Source organism: Coccinella septempunctata, chromosome 3, assembly GCF_907165205.1.
Source record: "Coccinella septempunctata chromosome 3, icCocSept1.1, whole genome shotgun sequence".
NCBI classification, from domain to species: Eukaryota; Metazoa; Arthropoda; class Insecta; order Coleoptera; family Coccinellidae; genus Coccinella; species Coccinella septempunctata.
The window spans coordinates 38,189,967-38,205,242 of record NC_058191.1 but is presented as its reverse complement, the minus strand read 5'-3'; the positions used below and the strand labels follow the sequence as shown (position 1 = coordinate 38,205,242).

Genomic DNA, 15,276 nt, shown 5'->3' with positions numbered 1-15,276 from the left:
TTTCTATTGAATTTTAGTAAATTTAAGCCTCGAGAAACCACCAAACCAGGAGAAGAAACGTTGGCGAAATAATAACGAAATTCAAAACCAGAAGTGTCCAAATTCCTGAAAACCAAATCATTCATAATAAAAATATATTTTTGTTCTAAAAATTTTTCATAATTTAGGATTGGTTGAGATTTCATACAAATTATAACTTAGAAAAGACAGAGTATATCTTATTTATTTTTTCAATTCGCACACAGAATTTTTTGGAAAAAAATTAAGAAGTCAAGACAACGTATTCAATTTTTTTGAACTATTTATTTCATTTGGAAAATGTTGAAGAATCCAAAAGTTCTGATTCAGAATACTATAGGGGTTGATTTTTTCACTCTTTTGTTAAAAAATTTCGTGAATAAAAAACTATGAAATTTTAATGGCATTTTTTCAATTCCCAATTTCATTCTTTTAAATAAAGAATTATTTCACATAAAAATATATTGAAAGAATTTCTCCAAGCTTCGAAAGGCCCTAAAAAACATAAAATATACAGGTTTACCTACAGGAAAAGTCGTACTGTTTATAAAAGGACGTTATTATTCAGCATTTCTGATGGTTTTGGTTTTATAATATGGCGTCCGAAACACAACAGTTATGGAGAGAACGGATTTTTTGAAAAATTCTTTTTTTTAGTCGATTTTTTCGGATTTTCGAATATCGAATTATATTTTCAATAAAACGACACTATTGAAATTTTGGGGGAAACAATGCTCCGAAAATATTTTACTTGAATATTTGTTGAATTATAAAGCAATTTGAATTCTTGATTTTGGGTTAAATATCGGGGGTAGTTTATTGCAAAAAAAAATAAATAAATTCATTAGAAAATCGCAAAAAAGATTTTTTTGCAAGAGATCGAAAAATATCGTCCAAAGTGGATATTTATTGTATTTTAAAAAATATGCTGGGCCACCCCTCCGATTATTTCAATTCCCAATAAAATTGGTACATCTCCACAAATAAAAAAGGTTCCCTCACCTTCTGAGGGGAAAATAATACATACGGACGTTCCATTCAATAAGATCAACAATCACCACAACAAAAGATCCGAGATTCCTCGTTACAGACGCCCCTATCCCCCTCATCCAGCATCCCCCTCTGTACCAGAATCCGTTGTGACATCAAGTTTGAAACGCCGAATCAACCAGGGCGTCCTAGACATAGTTCGTTCCGAAGGAAATGCTGAAAATACCCCCGTGTTACATCTCGTGAAACGCGCGGGGAAACCTCGATTTCCAAGGGGGTTGAAAGGGGGCTGAACCGCGAGAAAAATATCCCTATGGATCTTCCAATATCCGGCCTAAATAATGTAGAACATCGAATTTGGACGTCCTCGAAACGAATGTGATTCGACATCATCGACCTGACCGTTTTCTTAGTGTTAACGACGTTGTTGTGATTAGGGTAGCTAATTATGGTAGGAGAACTGAAAGTTGCCACCGTTGAAATCGACAATTCGGACAATATGGCGACCCTTCCAGTATCTAGAGCAAATGATTCGGAAAAGAGCGCCGCACTCAAAGAGATGGAGCTCAAAGGGGTGCAACCCAAACCCGACAAAAGGTATTCAATGTTTTTCTCGAGTCTTTAGTGCATCGAGTTGAGATTTTTCACAGGAATCACCTTAATTAACGATTGCCTTATCTGCTTTCTGTCCTTGAACGATAAGAAATCCTTAAGGAGTACGGATCGTTACAGGAAATTTCGTTTAGTTACGGAAATATTCCTAGATTCGTTTAGCAACCGAAACGCTTTTAATACTGTTTTGAAAAATGGGTATATTCAAGAAATATTTTGCTGGATATACAACTAAAACATTATCAGGGTGAGTCCTGATTTTGGGATCTTCCGTATGCATCTTTTCTTTTTAGATTTAATACACACTCTCGAATATTGATAGGAAATATGCTGAACAAACAAAAACTTAAATGATTTTATTCATTTCACTGTTCGTTATGTATCAATTTATGTGCACTATTTCGAACTAATCATTCATATCTTTGAAAATCAATATTAATTTATCTGTACACAGTTTCCCATTCCTCATAATCATAATCAATTCTCAGTCTCAGTGAAAAGGTAATAAATGCACACTGCCTGAAACACAACGTAAAAAAAGTGCCTGAGAAAGGTCCAAGTTTCAGATCTCTAACTTGAAAGACAAAAAAATTATGAGAATCTAATTTTTTTTCTAATAACTCAAAAACGAAGAATCGTAGGGGGTTATGGTTTTCACCATTCTTTGTTTCTCTTTTAAAGAGCTCGGCAATTTGTCATCCGTTTTCTTCTAGCTCTTATAGTTCTCGATATCCCCTCAGTGGACAATGAATTTTGCCCACCCTGTACATATGAAAGTTGTAACGAAATTCGAATTGATAAAAACACTCCTATATACATTTTTCTCTTTAGGAACTAATAGCATTCGACTTTGACAGCATTTTTCATGTATTAGTAGGCGATATGGAATCTTTAATAGTTACTAAAACGCCTCCAGTGATTTATTTAAATTTTCTCACTTATCAAATTATTAAGGCAGAATAATAGCAATTGAGATTCTAGGATCGTTGCAAAATTTAGATAGGAGGAGCATTCTCGTGATTTTTGCACCAGATTTGGTCGATTCATTTCAGGGTATATCCTTGAGAATTATGAACCACACAATAATATTATTTAGTGTAAGGGATCTACTGTTGAATACAAGTGAAAGCTTCGATTAAATACTCATTGGTGAAAGTCAAGGATTAGCCCCGTATGGATATCATACATTTTCCTCGAAATACAGGATAGGGATTGAATATTCCCTTAAATTTCTCAATAAATATCAATTACGAGTTTGTAAAGAGATATAAATTTCTCTTTTGACATTTGTTTAAGTCAGATACGGGCTTCCGGTGCTTGTTACGTGAATTATTATCGTGGGCAAACATGCTATGGCTATATGATTTCTCAGTGTAGGAAATCGACAACGTGGAAACCACTGAAAACACATTATTGGAATAGGATATTATTCCTAGAGACCTACAAAAGACTCGAGCCTTTGTTATTTGCATTTTTGAAATAATTTCGTGAGTATTAATAATCATGGTGTCGTCGACACTGTAATAAACTCAAAATAAAATATCAAAGATTGCGCGCCTTTTTAATGAAACAATAAATCATTCAAAATCGATAGAACGACATTTATATTGTGTCATAATATAGCCGATACAATTCTAGATGTACCGAAATACATTGTATATAACTCAGGAACCCATTAAACAAACGGAAATAGAAATTCATATAGTGCACGACGAAACGAAAAATAAACACTTCAATCAGTTCAGCAGGATCGGACTGGAGTTGAAAATGATTATTTGATTTTTATAAGAAATTCTTATTGTATCCAAATAAATCACTCTTGCTGATTTTATTCAGATAATTATTCAGATTAATCATCATGAACAACACCGTTAAGTTCTTTGGAGAAGAGTTCATTTATCAATTCTTTCATAAAAAGAATCTTCGTATATTTCTCATGAATGTGAGTTCGGCCCTGGTAAGTTCAGTGTTTGTGATGCCATTTGCGGGACCATACACCAGAAAATTTGATTATATTTAAGAAGGAGCATCACAGGATATGTCATAGTTATATTCGAAGCTTGCAAGTGGAATTCGATATAAATAAAATACTTACAAATTTTCACATGAACTACTTCCAATGAAATTAGGAAACTATTGAAAAGATTTTTGCTTTTGTCCACGCATTATTTTATCTACTGATAAATGGTAGTGATACTGGTGAAATGATCACCATAATCAGACACATATATGGGAAACTTCCTATGTTCCTTTTATATTTTTACTCCCCAATATTCTACCTTCGAGATACCTCCATAGTTTCTGAGAAATAACCAATACCTACTGTAGATGCACTGATTTTATATTCGTTTCTTAAAATCCAAATATTCAAAAACTGTTCATTTTGTTAATCCATTTCTCTACATTGTTCAAAAAAAATCGTCCCACAAACAAATTCAAAAGAAAATATTTGTAAAAGTTATTACATCTTTTTGATTGTATTCGAAACAATGCCCAATGGAGATAATGAGAATGAATACGTTTTATATACAGAATATTCCACAATTAGCAGCGACCTAATTTCTATTTCCGAAATGAGATATTGTTTTCAACTGACATTCTTTCTAATATATTCTAATGAAGTGTAACTTCAGAAGCTTCTCGAATGCATAGGTCATAATCATCTTTTTTTTTTTATTTCAAAATTTAAAATCTACTAAATCCTCTAAGTACAAGTTTGATTTCATCTTGGGAAATTCATGTAAAACAGTACCCAGTGAGAAGAATGAGTCAATAGACTTATTTTCCTATCCTTTCGGTCAACAATTTAGTTTATGTTCCCAAGACCGGTGAAATTCTGAAACCTTCCATCTTCGAATAGCAGGTTACACACATAAACTAATCCTGGGTATATCAGCATGTTCGAATTTTGTTCTATTATTAGAAAACAGTTCAGTTTGTGTTTTCCATCCAGAAGTGATGAAGTGAATAGCAGAAATAAGCTGAGAAAATGACCTACTATGCTGAATCAGAATCGACAAATTACTCTGACCTCCTATTTGTCAGGGAAAATGTTAAAGAGTATGTATCATTTTTTTATGTAAATGCTGTGAACTGTTCTATTTCGATTTGAGTTGTCAATGGTGGAAAATCTATTGTTATCTGATATCTGAGCGCATTTCCATGTCCAAAAACAATTCAAACGTTTGAACCACAAACTCTAAAGCAGCTTTCTCAATGGATTTTGGCATAATTTTGGACTAATTCATAACCCAACCCAAGTGAAATTTTTTTTCGATTCAATTGTTTATTGTACGGATATATTATAATGTGGAAGTGATCCAGTGGCGGCTCATGGTAATTTGAATAGATGAGGGTACAATTTTGTTGAAAAATGGCTTCAAGTATCAGCAGTCAATCAGTTATTATATTTTGTCAGAAAAATCTAGCTGACTTGGACTGAAAAACCAATGTATCATACTTCCGCACTGTTTAATTTCCTCTATTTTATTCAAATTCATGAGTAGCCTCCTCTGATGAGGTTAAATCGAAGGATTTTCATTTGAATGTCTACCCCAGACGTTCTAAGATCGTTTGTTTTCCATCATAAACCTCCAACTGAATTTTGTTCTTGTTTCCAGAACCTCGTTGTTCATAATCATGAGTTTCGTGTATGCGAAACTCCTGATCGTCGTCTGTATCGCATACGTCATTTCCGATGTAGTAACGCACAACATACCCCTATATTACTACGAGGGATTCTTCACCTACCTCTATGGCATGAGCATATTGTTTCTCCTTTATGTCTTCTGCTTTCTCCTTCAAGAGAGCACTTGCTGCTCGGGTACAGAAAAAAATGAACCACCGAAAAAACTGACCAAAGACAAAACTAAAGAAAAGGAAAAGGAGAAGAAGAAAGAAGAGGAAAAGAAGAAAAAGGAGGAGAAGGAGAAGAAGGAGAAAGAGAAGAAGGAAAAGGCTAAAGAGAAGGACAAGGATAAGAAACCTAAGAAGCAGGAGAAGGTAGGCGATATACGATCTGTGGAAGTAATTTGACTAACAATCAATTGATCTCTTGGATTTTTCTTCATTTCGATATTCCTTAATTTTTTAAATACACGAACAAGATTAAATTTATTCAGATTCATTTTTTATAGAGTTTGTGTTTCGTTATGACAATTTCATTCTCAGTTGGATGGGAATAAAAATAATTTTAATCGAGTTTTTTACTTATCCAAGTTGTTCCCTACCATTAAAACATCTGCAGTTAAATGTTTCAAGCCAAGAATTTACCGTTTCAACTGATTGAAATTGGTAGATGATATTTGGAATGAAAGGAATGTTGGAAAGACTTGAGATCATTTGAAAATTTGCTTCTTGTCCTCCCTACTACCACAAAACCAAAAATTCAAGACTGCATTCCATCTGCTTCTATAGTTAGTTAAAATCTTTCGAAATCACGCATTTCTTTTTTTATTGAATTGATGTGGCCGATACTCGGTGAAATTTATGAAAAAAATTGAAACAAAAATAAATGCTATTCTCTAACGACACGTGTTTCGCTATCACAGTAGCATCTTCAGGGGTGTGTTAGAGAATATCATGGAATTCTTTTTTAGTTTTCCCTTCATTTTCATGGTAGAAGTATTTAATAACTATCCCAACGCTGTAGTTACGCTCTTTGAAAGTTAAAGGTTTGATTGTGTGACTCCAAGTTTTTTTGTTCAATCAAGAACTGATCTAGTTGTGGCAGAAACCATGCACTCTGAAAGTGTACGAAAATGTATTCTTCATATTAATTACTGAGCTTCTGTCAGGACAATTGAGAGGCTTGCAAACGAATGCCAATTCAGAAAACGCAGTTTTAAAATAATTTTCTAGTGATCAAACTCATCATTCGTGGAATAAACAAAATATGGTTCGAGCACCATCATTATTTTTAACTTTTTCTTTTAATTCAAGGAGATTTCATGTGGTGATTTCGAAAAATTTTCTGTCATCCTCTGTTTTATTTTGCTCTTTATGTTCATACATTTTTGTTTTTATTTTTTCCACTATGTTGGCTTGCGCGTGCGTGTAGATGGAGATATACCCACGCAAGAAGCGTGATCTGGTTCATCAGAAAAGTATCTCTAGTTTCTGCGAGGTGAGATCTTACTACGTTATAAGGCTCCTGGTTGCTTTTCAAGTCAGTTTATGTCATTTCATGTGGGATGAAGATTAATTTAACTATTATTTTCTGAAAAGATGCATACTGGGTGCCTATTCAAGAAAGAGCAAAGTATTCTCTTATGTTTTCAGAAAACAAAAAAAATTGAGGGAATAATAACACATGGTGAATTAGAAATTCTCAATTTGCTCAATTTCATATAGGCACTCTGTACCTACCTATTAAATTGTTCCTTATGTTTATAATCTGCGGCTGAAAAATTGTATGGTTTGTGATAAGCTGTTACTAACTGAAGTATATCAATTAACCAACATTCTCTCCAATAATGTGCCTATGAATTGATGGAAATACAAAATATTTGCCTTCATATTTCTTAGACGAAAGAGTTTCCTTGATGTGTATAAAATGGGGGTTCTTAACTTGAGATGTAACTCAAAATTCAATTTTATGGGTTGAAAGAGTTCTTTGGCTGACAATCATTAAGCGTTCAAGTATCTTCTTCAAATTTCTCAAGATATTCCTCAGTTATTCGATACAGTTAAACTCACTTCTTTTTCGGGAATTTTTTTTACTTGGGGGATGTGAACGATCTATGTAACACTGAGGTATAATTCACATATGCTATAAAAATTATTTATTGATTCAGAAATTTTTAATGTAATCCATTCCATCCATTCAATCTAACCTAACCTAGTTATACACTGAGAGAACGAAATAGTGAAATTACAGTGAAAATCTTGGGTTATTTGTGACCAACGATAATCACTGGAATTTCACAAGGAATATTCTGAAACGAAATCCTTGTAAAATCACAGAAAATATAAATCACAAGTTGGTTGTGATTTCACATGAAATTTTTTCTAATGATTTTTCTAGAAACTAAACCTGTGAATACTCATTGTGAAATCACAATGGAATTTTATGGTATCAACTGTAAAATTACATTTATTCTGTGAATTCGCAAAGGATTTTTACAGAAATAAATTGTAAAATTGAAAAATTTTGGAAAATTACAGGATTCATTGTGGAATCACCTCTTGGTCTCGCGAAAATACGTAGTGAAATTTAGCATCCATTAGACCGTAAAATACTATAATGTTGTGAATAAACAGAGCAGATTCACAGAATTTAATTGTGAATTTCAAGTATTTGTTCAAATTCCAGAATTCATTGTAGAAATACCCCACACATTTTTAAAATTACTTCGTGAATTAACCATGAAAATTACTGGATAATTGTCTTTATTTTGTTATTGATCAAAGTAGTTGTACAGAACTAAATTTAGCACAATCACTGCCTAAAATATACATCAATTGGAAAAAAAACATTAGATTAATTAAAAATAACAACTACAACATAAAATACAGTCACCAATATGGAAAACAAAAAATTTGAAACATTATATCAGTTAAAAAACAACCACAACATGAAATTAATATAATCTTCAATATAAAAAACAATATGAAACATTACATCAAACAAAAACAACAACCACAAATATCACCTAAAATGATTAAACATTTTTTTCAAAATATAAAAAAAATCAACATAATTGTGAAGCATTCAACTGTGAAATATCAGCTTCTGAAAATATTGATGTATGCGCTTATTTAGCGGTTCATATCATAAGAGTATAAAATTAAAATTCAAAAACAAAGTATACCTAGTCTTCTTCCAACAAAAAAAACACAATCTTCTGGAATAGATAAATTTATGATTTTTTTTTCTATAAAACTTGCTTTTGTCGTGCTTGACTTACTTCCAGAATCCGGATGAATGTTGAAATGCATCCTTCGGAACATCTCCATAGATTAAATTGAGGGCCTCCCTGAATACATAGGTTGTAAACACATATCGTTTTTCCATAAAGAATTCGTATCGGTGGTTTATTCCTGAAAAAAAAATGAAATAAGTAGGAATCCAATAGGCAATATTTCGATACAGAATAATTGAATAATAAGTTGTATGCATGCGGTGTTCAATTTTTTTCATTAATATCTGCCAAAGGAAAACCACAAATCGAAAAAATAAACATCGCTTTCAAAAAATGTGAACTATCTACTTACCAGTATATATTTCTTTTGTCACACACTTGAAACCTTGAAGGAACTTGGAAGGCAGAATTACTTGGAACTTGAAAGAACTAAATCATATTAAACAAAAAACTGAACCATGTATAACTCTTCGCACTTCAGAGTTCTTGAAGACACAGTGGATCATTCCTGAATGAATTGGGTTATGGGGTAAGTTAGAAAGTTAGTGAGTATCTACGATAGGATATGGGATTGGGCAACGAGCAGGTGCCAGTTGCAGAAAACGTTTTGATTGGCCACAGAATGAATCTAGAAGCAGATAAAAATTGTGATTTTACAATTGCATTATGAAATTCCATTGAAGCTGTGAATTCGGATCCAGCCGAGCGACGTCACGTACCGCATAGGTGGAAAATGACTTGATATTTGCAATCATATTGTAATATCACGTTCAAGCTATGAATGTGTTAAACACATTTTTAAAATAGATATTTTACAAAAATACCCAGACTTACGAGTTCTTTCAGCAGTAGGTACTGTTATGGTTCAAGTTTTCTAAAAATAATTTCGTTTAGTTTGCTGTGTTAGGAAGAACAGCACAATTTTGGCCTTCGTAAGATCAAGATCATCAGTTGTTTATTTAATTTCATTTCTTTGGAACGCTCTAATGGAAACCGATTGATCTATTTTTTTTATTCTGTTTTCATATTCGAGAGAAATATTTTGACCATAATAAATTTCAACAATTTCGCGTAAGATTTTCCTCTTGCTGTAGACATGTAAATAAAAAGTGTTCTATCCTTGAAGGAAATTGTGCCGCGATATCATGTTGTAAAATTATATTTTTTCGTGGTAATTTCACAACCGCCTTAATAACACATTGTATAAGCACATTTGTGAAGGAATTTTAAAAATAAAAGAGTTCTGCATTGTAATTCTACAACACAACATTTTCTTCTTCGCAAATTCACAAGAAAAATTCTCAAATCACAATAACTTTGTGAAATAACGTTGTGAAATCACATTTTCATGTGATAATTCACAAAATTATTGTAATTAAAAAAAAAATTAGATCACAATAATGTTGTGAAATTACCGTTTCATGTTGAAATTCGCAAATTTATTGTAATATTGCATTGCAGTTGTAATTTTTCAGGTGAATATTACAACCCTTGTGATATCACAGAGAATTAACACATATTTTCTGTAAATTTCATATTCACTGTAAATATACATGATAGTTTTACATTTTTCATGAAATTTCGCAACACCCTTGTAGAAACATCCAGATATTAGTTGTGAAAAAAATAATCCAACTGTGTAACTGTAACCTGTCCAGCTAATATGTGGGTAATTTCACATTGTAACCTCAAGATTTTTCTCAGTGTAATTACTTATAGTCACACAAAATCACTACAATGAAAATACTTTTATCATATACCATTTTTTTGATTCGACCCTGATAAAAAGATATAGCTATTTTAAGTTTTCATAATGAGCATTTTCAGAATAAATAGAAGCTGTGACATTACACATCTGTGGATCTGACAGAGTTGTATTCAGCCAAAGTACCCAATTTTCAAAATGTCACAGATACTTTTTGAACATCAAATTGCTCGAAAACGGCGCATTATACGAGAAAATATAAACAATACCTTTAATTAACAAAATGTTCAAATAGTCATTAAATAGCGTCCAACTTAGTTCCAAGAGTTGGTCTTGGAATTTTGTTCTTTTTATGGTACGTTATGGTCATAAAGAGAAAAGTGGAAGACACCATCCTAGCTATACCTTGATCCATCACTGAATTCGAAAATCTTTCCACTGATTCAAGTCGCTACTGAGCAACCTTTTTCAAATATGAATCCTCAATGCCACTCCTCTTTGACTCTTTGTCTATACGAATCAAACACGTATTATGGGATTGGAAATAATACACTATCAGGACAATTTACGACACCTCTGCACAAAATAAACCACAGCTTCTCCTCATAAAACGACCGTTTGAGCCACGCACGCGCACTAACATCATGCTACTCACCATATCAGTTTGAGTTTCCATCAACAGTCTTATTTTTGGTTTTGTGGGGGTAGGGCACTTATCGACGCAACTCAGAAGGGGTAGTGGACTCAGGTCTGCCAGTCCCTGTGACCGAACTGAGTGTACAAAATGACGTGCCTGTTGTCTCTCAGGAACAGACAGCACCTGTGTCTCAACCCCCCGTTCCTCCACCACAACCACAACTTCCAACAGCACCCTTAGCAGTAACTCCTGTTCCACCAGCTTCTGTTGACCTAGAGCTGGGTACAGTTGCGAAGTGTAAACGGAAAAGGAAAACTACGCAGAACGACCATAGTCATGGTAGTTTCTTCTTGAGGATTGGAGCTATTGGTGAGTGCCTTATTTAACTTTATTGCTTGAAAATACCACTGAAACATTCTTCTAGTTGTTTCATTCATGACAAGTATTCAAATTTTTGTTTATCCATTTTTTCTTGATAACCACTAGCTACTAGTAGGTAAACTGATTGTTATACCCAACTAGGGTGGTCTGATAAAACCTCTATTCTACTATTTCTAGATTCAGGTCATCATGAAATTTTCTTTCAGCATTCGGCTTGGCTACCATGATATACAATGGACTGGAATTTGGAACGTTTTTCGAAATTCCTTTCACTTCTCCATGCTACATGATTTTGAAAGGCGTAAACCCTGTACTTCAAATGATCTTCACCTTCATGCAGATGTACTTTATATTCATGAACTCGAGGGTGAGTTTTCGATATAAGGGTAAAACCAATTTCACTCAACTAATAGGTTATTACTCGTGGGTAAAGAGATCTGTATTTCGTATACGAGCATCTATGTTATTATAAAAGTTATGCATCGACTGTTTTTGGCTTAGGGCTTATCAGCCATGGAGCCAGATTTCTTCAATTTGCATTTTCGTTTTTAAAACCATGATCGATGCTTGAAAAGTAGAGAGCCAAAAAAGTTGATTTCTGCAAATTTTAACCATATGCATATACGAGTATAATCAGAGTTTTTTTCCTCAAGAATCTTCAAAGATTGATTTTTTTCAGTTGAATATCCATAGATTCAAGGTCATAGCACGTTTCGGCTTGATGCATGTTGTAGCGACCAATATTTGTGTATGGATTCGAACACTGGTCCTGGAATATATAAAGGAAGTCACTCTGTATCATCAAAAAGTATTCAACGCTACCTTACCTTCTGGTTATTCTCCCATTGCAGGTAAGCTCAGCAACATAAGATATTTTAAAATTTACTATGCAAGTATTCATCTGAATAACTAAAGAACTTTTCACTATTTTAAGTCTCAAGCTCAAATTCCTATTTTTTAGAGAGTATTCGTTTACATACGATGAGAAACGCCAACTCTGTTCTTGGTACGCACGTTGTCCAACCAGATAAAGTCTTTCCAACCCTATCAGCACTAGCCACATCATCAGACGCTACAACACCAACGGTGAGCTCCTACCTTTGGAACACCATAAGAACAGCTGCAACTACCTTGCGAAGTGTGCCCACAACTCTGCCCACAACCACAACAAGAAGTAAGTAAAATGTGTTGATTTAATCATTCTGAACCACCACACAATATGATCCATATTCGAGGAATTCTCTTTTATTCCAACACCCCTTAACTTGAAGGATATCTAACGACAACCACCCAAGCTGTTCCGAGAACCGTTCATAAATTCTTCCAAACGTTCGCACCAATCACCACGACGACCACAACAACAACCACAACTACAACCACAACTCCCATTCCAACAACGCTGCTGACCAAAACTACAACCAGAGCGTGGAGGGCCATGACTACTGCTGCCACTGAGCCAACGACCACTTTACGCAACGATTACATGGATTTCATGTCGTTCCAAAATTTGGCCAAAGGTTGGTTGTAGGAAAAATGGTTGCACCCTAAAAAAAATATGCTGTGATATAGTTTGCCTGTGACGGTCAATGAGGATTCCATTTTGGGTTCTTTTCTTTGTTTAGCATGGCTCTTGTTGGTTCCCTCTTGTGATTATTGTGTTTTTCAATTACTTTGTTGCTGTCTTTTCTTTGCGGAGGAATGGAATTTTTTAGCTTCAATATTTGCAGTCTATTATATCTACCTTTTGATTTTCAGTGGCTGAAGATTCCAGAAGTTCTCTCAATGTCTCTGAAAGGTTGGACAGTCTCTTTCCACAGGCTTTGGTGGCCTTCAACTCAACAACTAATGCCTCTGAGAATTCTTGTGGACGTTTGAACATAATGGGAACTATTGTCAACGATTCTGCACCTTATCTTTTTCCATTTATAATCGAGTATTCCTTGATTGGAGCTGCTGTTATATATGTCATGTGGAAGCATATCGGAAGAAATCCAAAGTAAGTAATGTGCTTGAAAGCTTTTGATAATGCGGTCCATAAATAGAATCATTATGGTATAATTCCACAAGATCCAGTGGTTATTGTTACTGCCGAGTTGAAGATAATCAAATCATAGATAATGAAAGATCATTATCATCAAACATTAACACAGATGGCTTTTGATAACATAATATGGACATCTGACAATCTAAAGTTAATGAAGAGAAATTTACTCCTCAAGATCCACTCGTCAATGACAAGTGGACCAAGAACCAGTTCATAACTGGTTTGAGATGGGTTGAAAGTGGTTCGAAAACGGTTCAAAAGAAGTTTTGCGAACCGTTCAGAACGCATAAACAACCACATTCAGTACCAAATTTGTTTTTTGAAACACGAAACGTCTCATTGTTTGTTTTTCGCAGATACGTCACTGAGGAAGATCTTGAGCACAGATTAGAGATAATGCTGTCTCGGAGAGCTGCAGCTTTGGCTCATGCACAACAGCATGGTCGTGTTGACTGCGTTGGAGCCTCAAAGGGACTATTCTTCGGGCTTCTTCTCCTAGTAGGATCCCTGATCTGCCTCATACTTTTCTTCGTATTGATCCACCAAGAGCGATTCAGTCTTCTCGCCATCTATCTGGCAGATGTTTCTCACTGCGCACTTATGGCACTCAGCATAATTGCAATTATAATTGGATTTATAAGGTGAGTTCGAATTTGAATAGGAAATTTCAGATAGGATGGTAGATTTTGGTTATTCGATTCTGCATATACCAAAATGCGTGTCTTTAGGAGTACAAGTTAAAAAAGTCCTGTGATATTTTTCCGTATATTTCCTATTCACAAGCATGGAAATAACAGAAATAATTCATCATCTATTAGATCGAAAATTTTTTAGTTCAAAAGAAGACAAGTTAAAATGTCGAGTGATGATTATTTTATCAATTGTTAATAATTGAATCTGAAAGGAACCAGTTATTCCAATCACAATGAATTTATGCCTCAGAAACGAATATTGATCGATATAAGATTTGAAAAAAATTTCTTCATAGGTTTTAACTCTACATCAACAGAAAACTTTTAAAGAAATGTTAATGGAAACAACAATTCCGAAGGAATTTTTGTAGAAAACTTTTAGTTTTGCTTGTTTATTTCCTCTTTGTAATTTCCATGCAATTCCTATTTTTATATAAGTATTTTCCTTATTTTATTGTTATTTATTTCAAATGTGAACAGTCATTAGATGTACAGATTCATGCCATTTAGTCCAAGAGGTAGTGCTGCATTGAGAAGAGTTGTTTCATACCGAAAAATAAACACTTTCACAGGCTTTGTAACTATGAAAACGTAAGCTTTAGCAAAATTATGTATAGGAACATTTTTGTTCGCGATTCAATACACAATGAACTGTTACTTCAGATATTTTTGGGAATAACTGGAGTTATTCTTAATTGTTTTTTGTTTTCTTTTTTCTTCCTCTTTCTATGACGGGATCAACACCTGTCCTGGTTATAAGATCTCTTTTTCTCTCTCCATTTTCTCTCTCTCTCAGCAATTCTCAGCAACGCCCTGAACCTCGAGAATGAATCAAGATATCTACGATCTGCTTTCTGATTTCTTTATTATTTCTTGAGATGCTCTCAGTGAGCATCGATTTTGAGCCACCATGTATTTTTCTGTGAACGAATGAAGAAAATTTGGTCGGCATGAAATTCTTCTGGAAATGCAACGCTACCTCAAACACCATATATTTTGTCACGTTCAGCCTTTTCACTTTATATTATTTGCTTGATTTCATGCTTTTTGCCTCACCTCACACTATCACCATTCATTACAAACCCGCACACGTCGCTAAAAAAGGATGAGGTTGAAGGAATCCGAACTCGATTACAGGGTCCAGAGTCTGAAGTTCAAGGCGGAAGAACAGACGGATCTGAACGATATTCTTCTGCGTGTATCAGCGTTTGGACTCTTCCTCTATGCTGTCTTCAGCATAATAGCTGGGCACCTGAATGCTTTCACCAAGGAACCAAATATGCTAGTCATGATCACCGGTTGTCTGTCTGTGGTTCAGGTGAATGCCGGTATTG

General features: G+C 34.1%; 1 protein-coding gene across 9 annotated transcripts in view; it reads left to right on the top strand.

The window, feature by feature from the left end:
- Window positions 1-15,276, top strand: part of LOC123309129 (proton channel OtopLc) — a 40,371-nt gene that overhangs the window by 22,211 nt on the left and 2,884 nt on the right. For 3 of the 9 annotated variants that reach the window (XM_044892053.1, XM_044892048.1, XM_044892049.1), the window contains exons 4-13: window positions 5,241-5,622; window positions 6,680-6,745; window positions 10,897-11,194; window positions 11,413-11,573; window positions 11,886-12,057; window positions 12,168-12,380; window positions 12,478-12,723; window positions 12,962-13,202; window positions 13,607-13,891; window positions 15,080-15,260. In XM_044892053.1, coding sequence (XP_044747988.1) covers window positions 5,241-5,622; window positions 6,680-6,745; window positions 10,897-11,194; window positions 11,413-11,573; window positions 11,886-12,057; window positions 12,168-12,380; window positions 12,478-12,723; window positions 12,962-13,202; window positions 13,607-13,891; window positions 15,080-15,260 — 2,245 coding nt within the window. Of the gene's footprint in view, window positions 1-1,158; window positions 1,606-4,430; window positions 4,681-5,240; window positions 5,623-6,679; window positions 6,746-10,896; window positions 11,195-11,412; window positions 11,574-11,885; window positions 12,058-12,167; window positions 12,381-12,477; window positions 12,724-12,961; window positions 13,203-13,606; window positions 13,892-15,079; window positions 15,261-15,276 lie in introns of those variants that run through there. The other 6 variants (XM_044892055.1, XM_044892057.1, XM_044892052.1 and 3 more) reach the window with 6 other exon arrangements.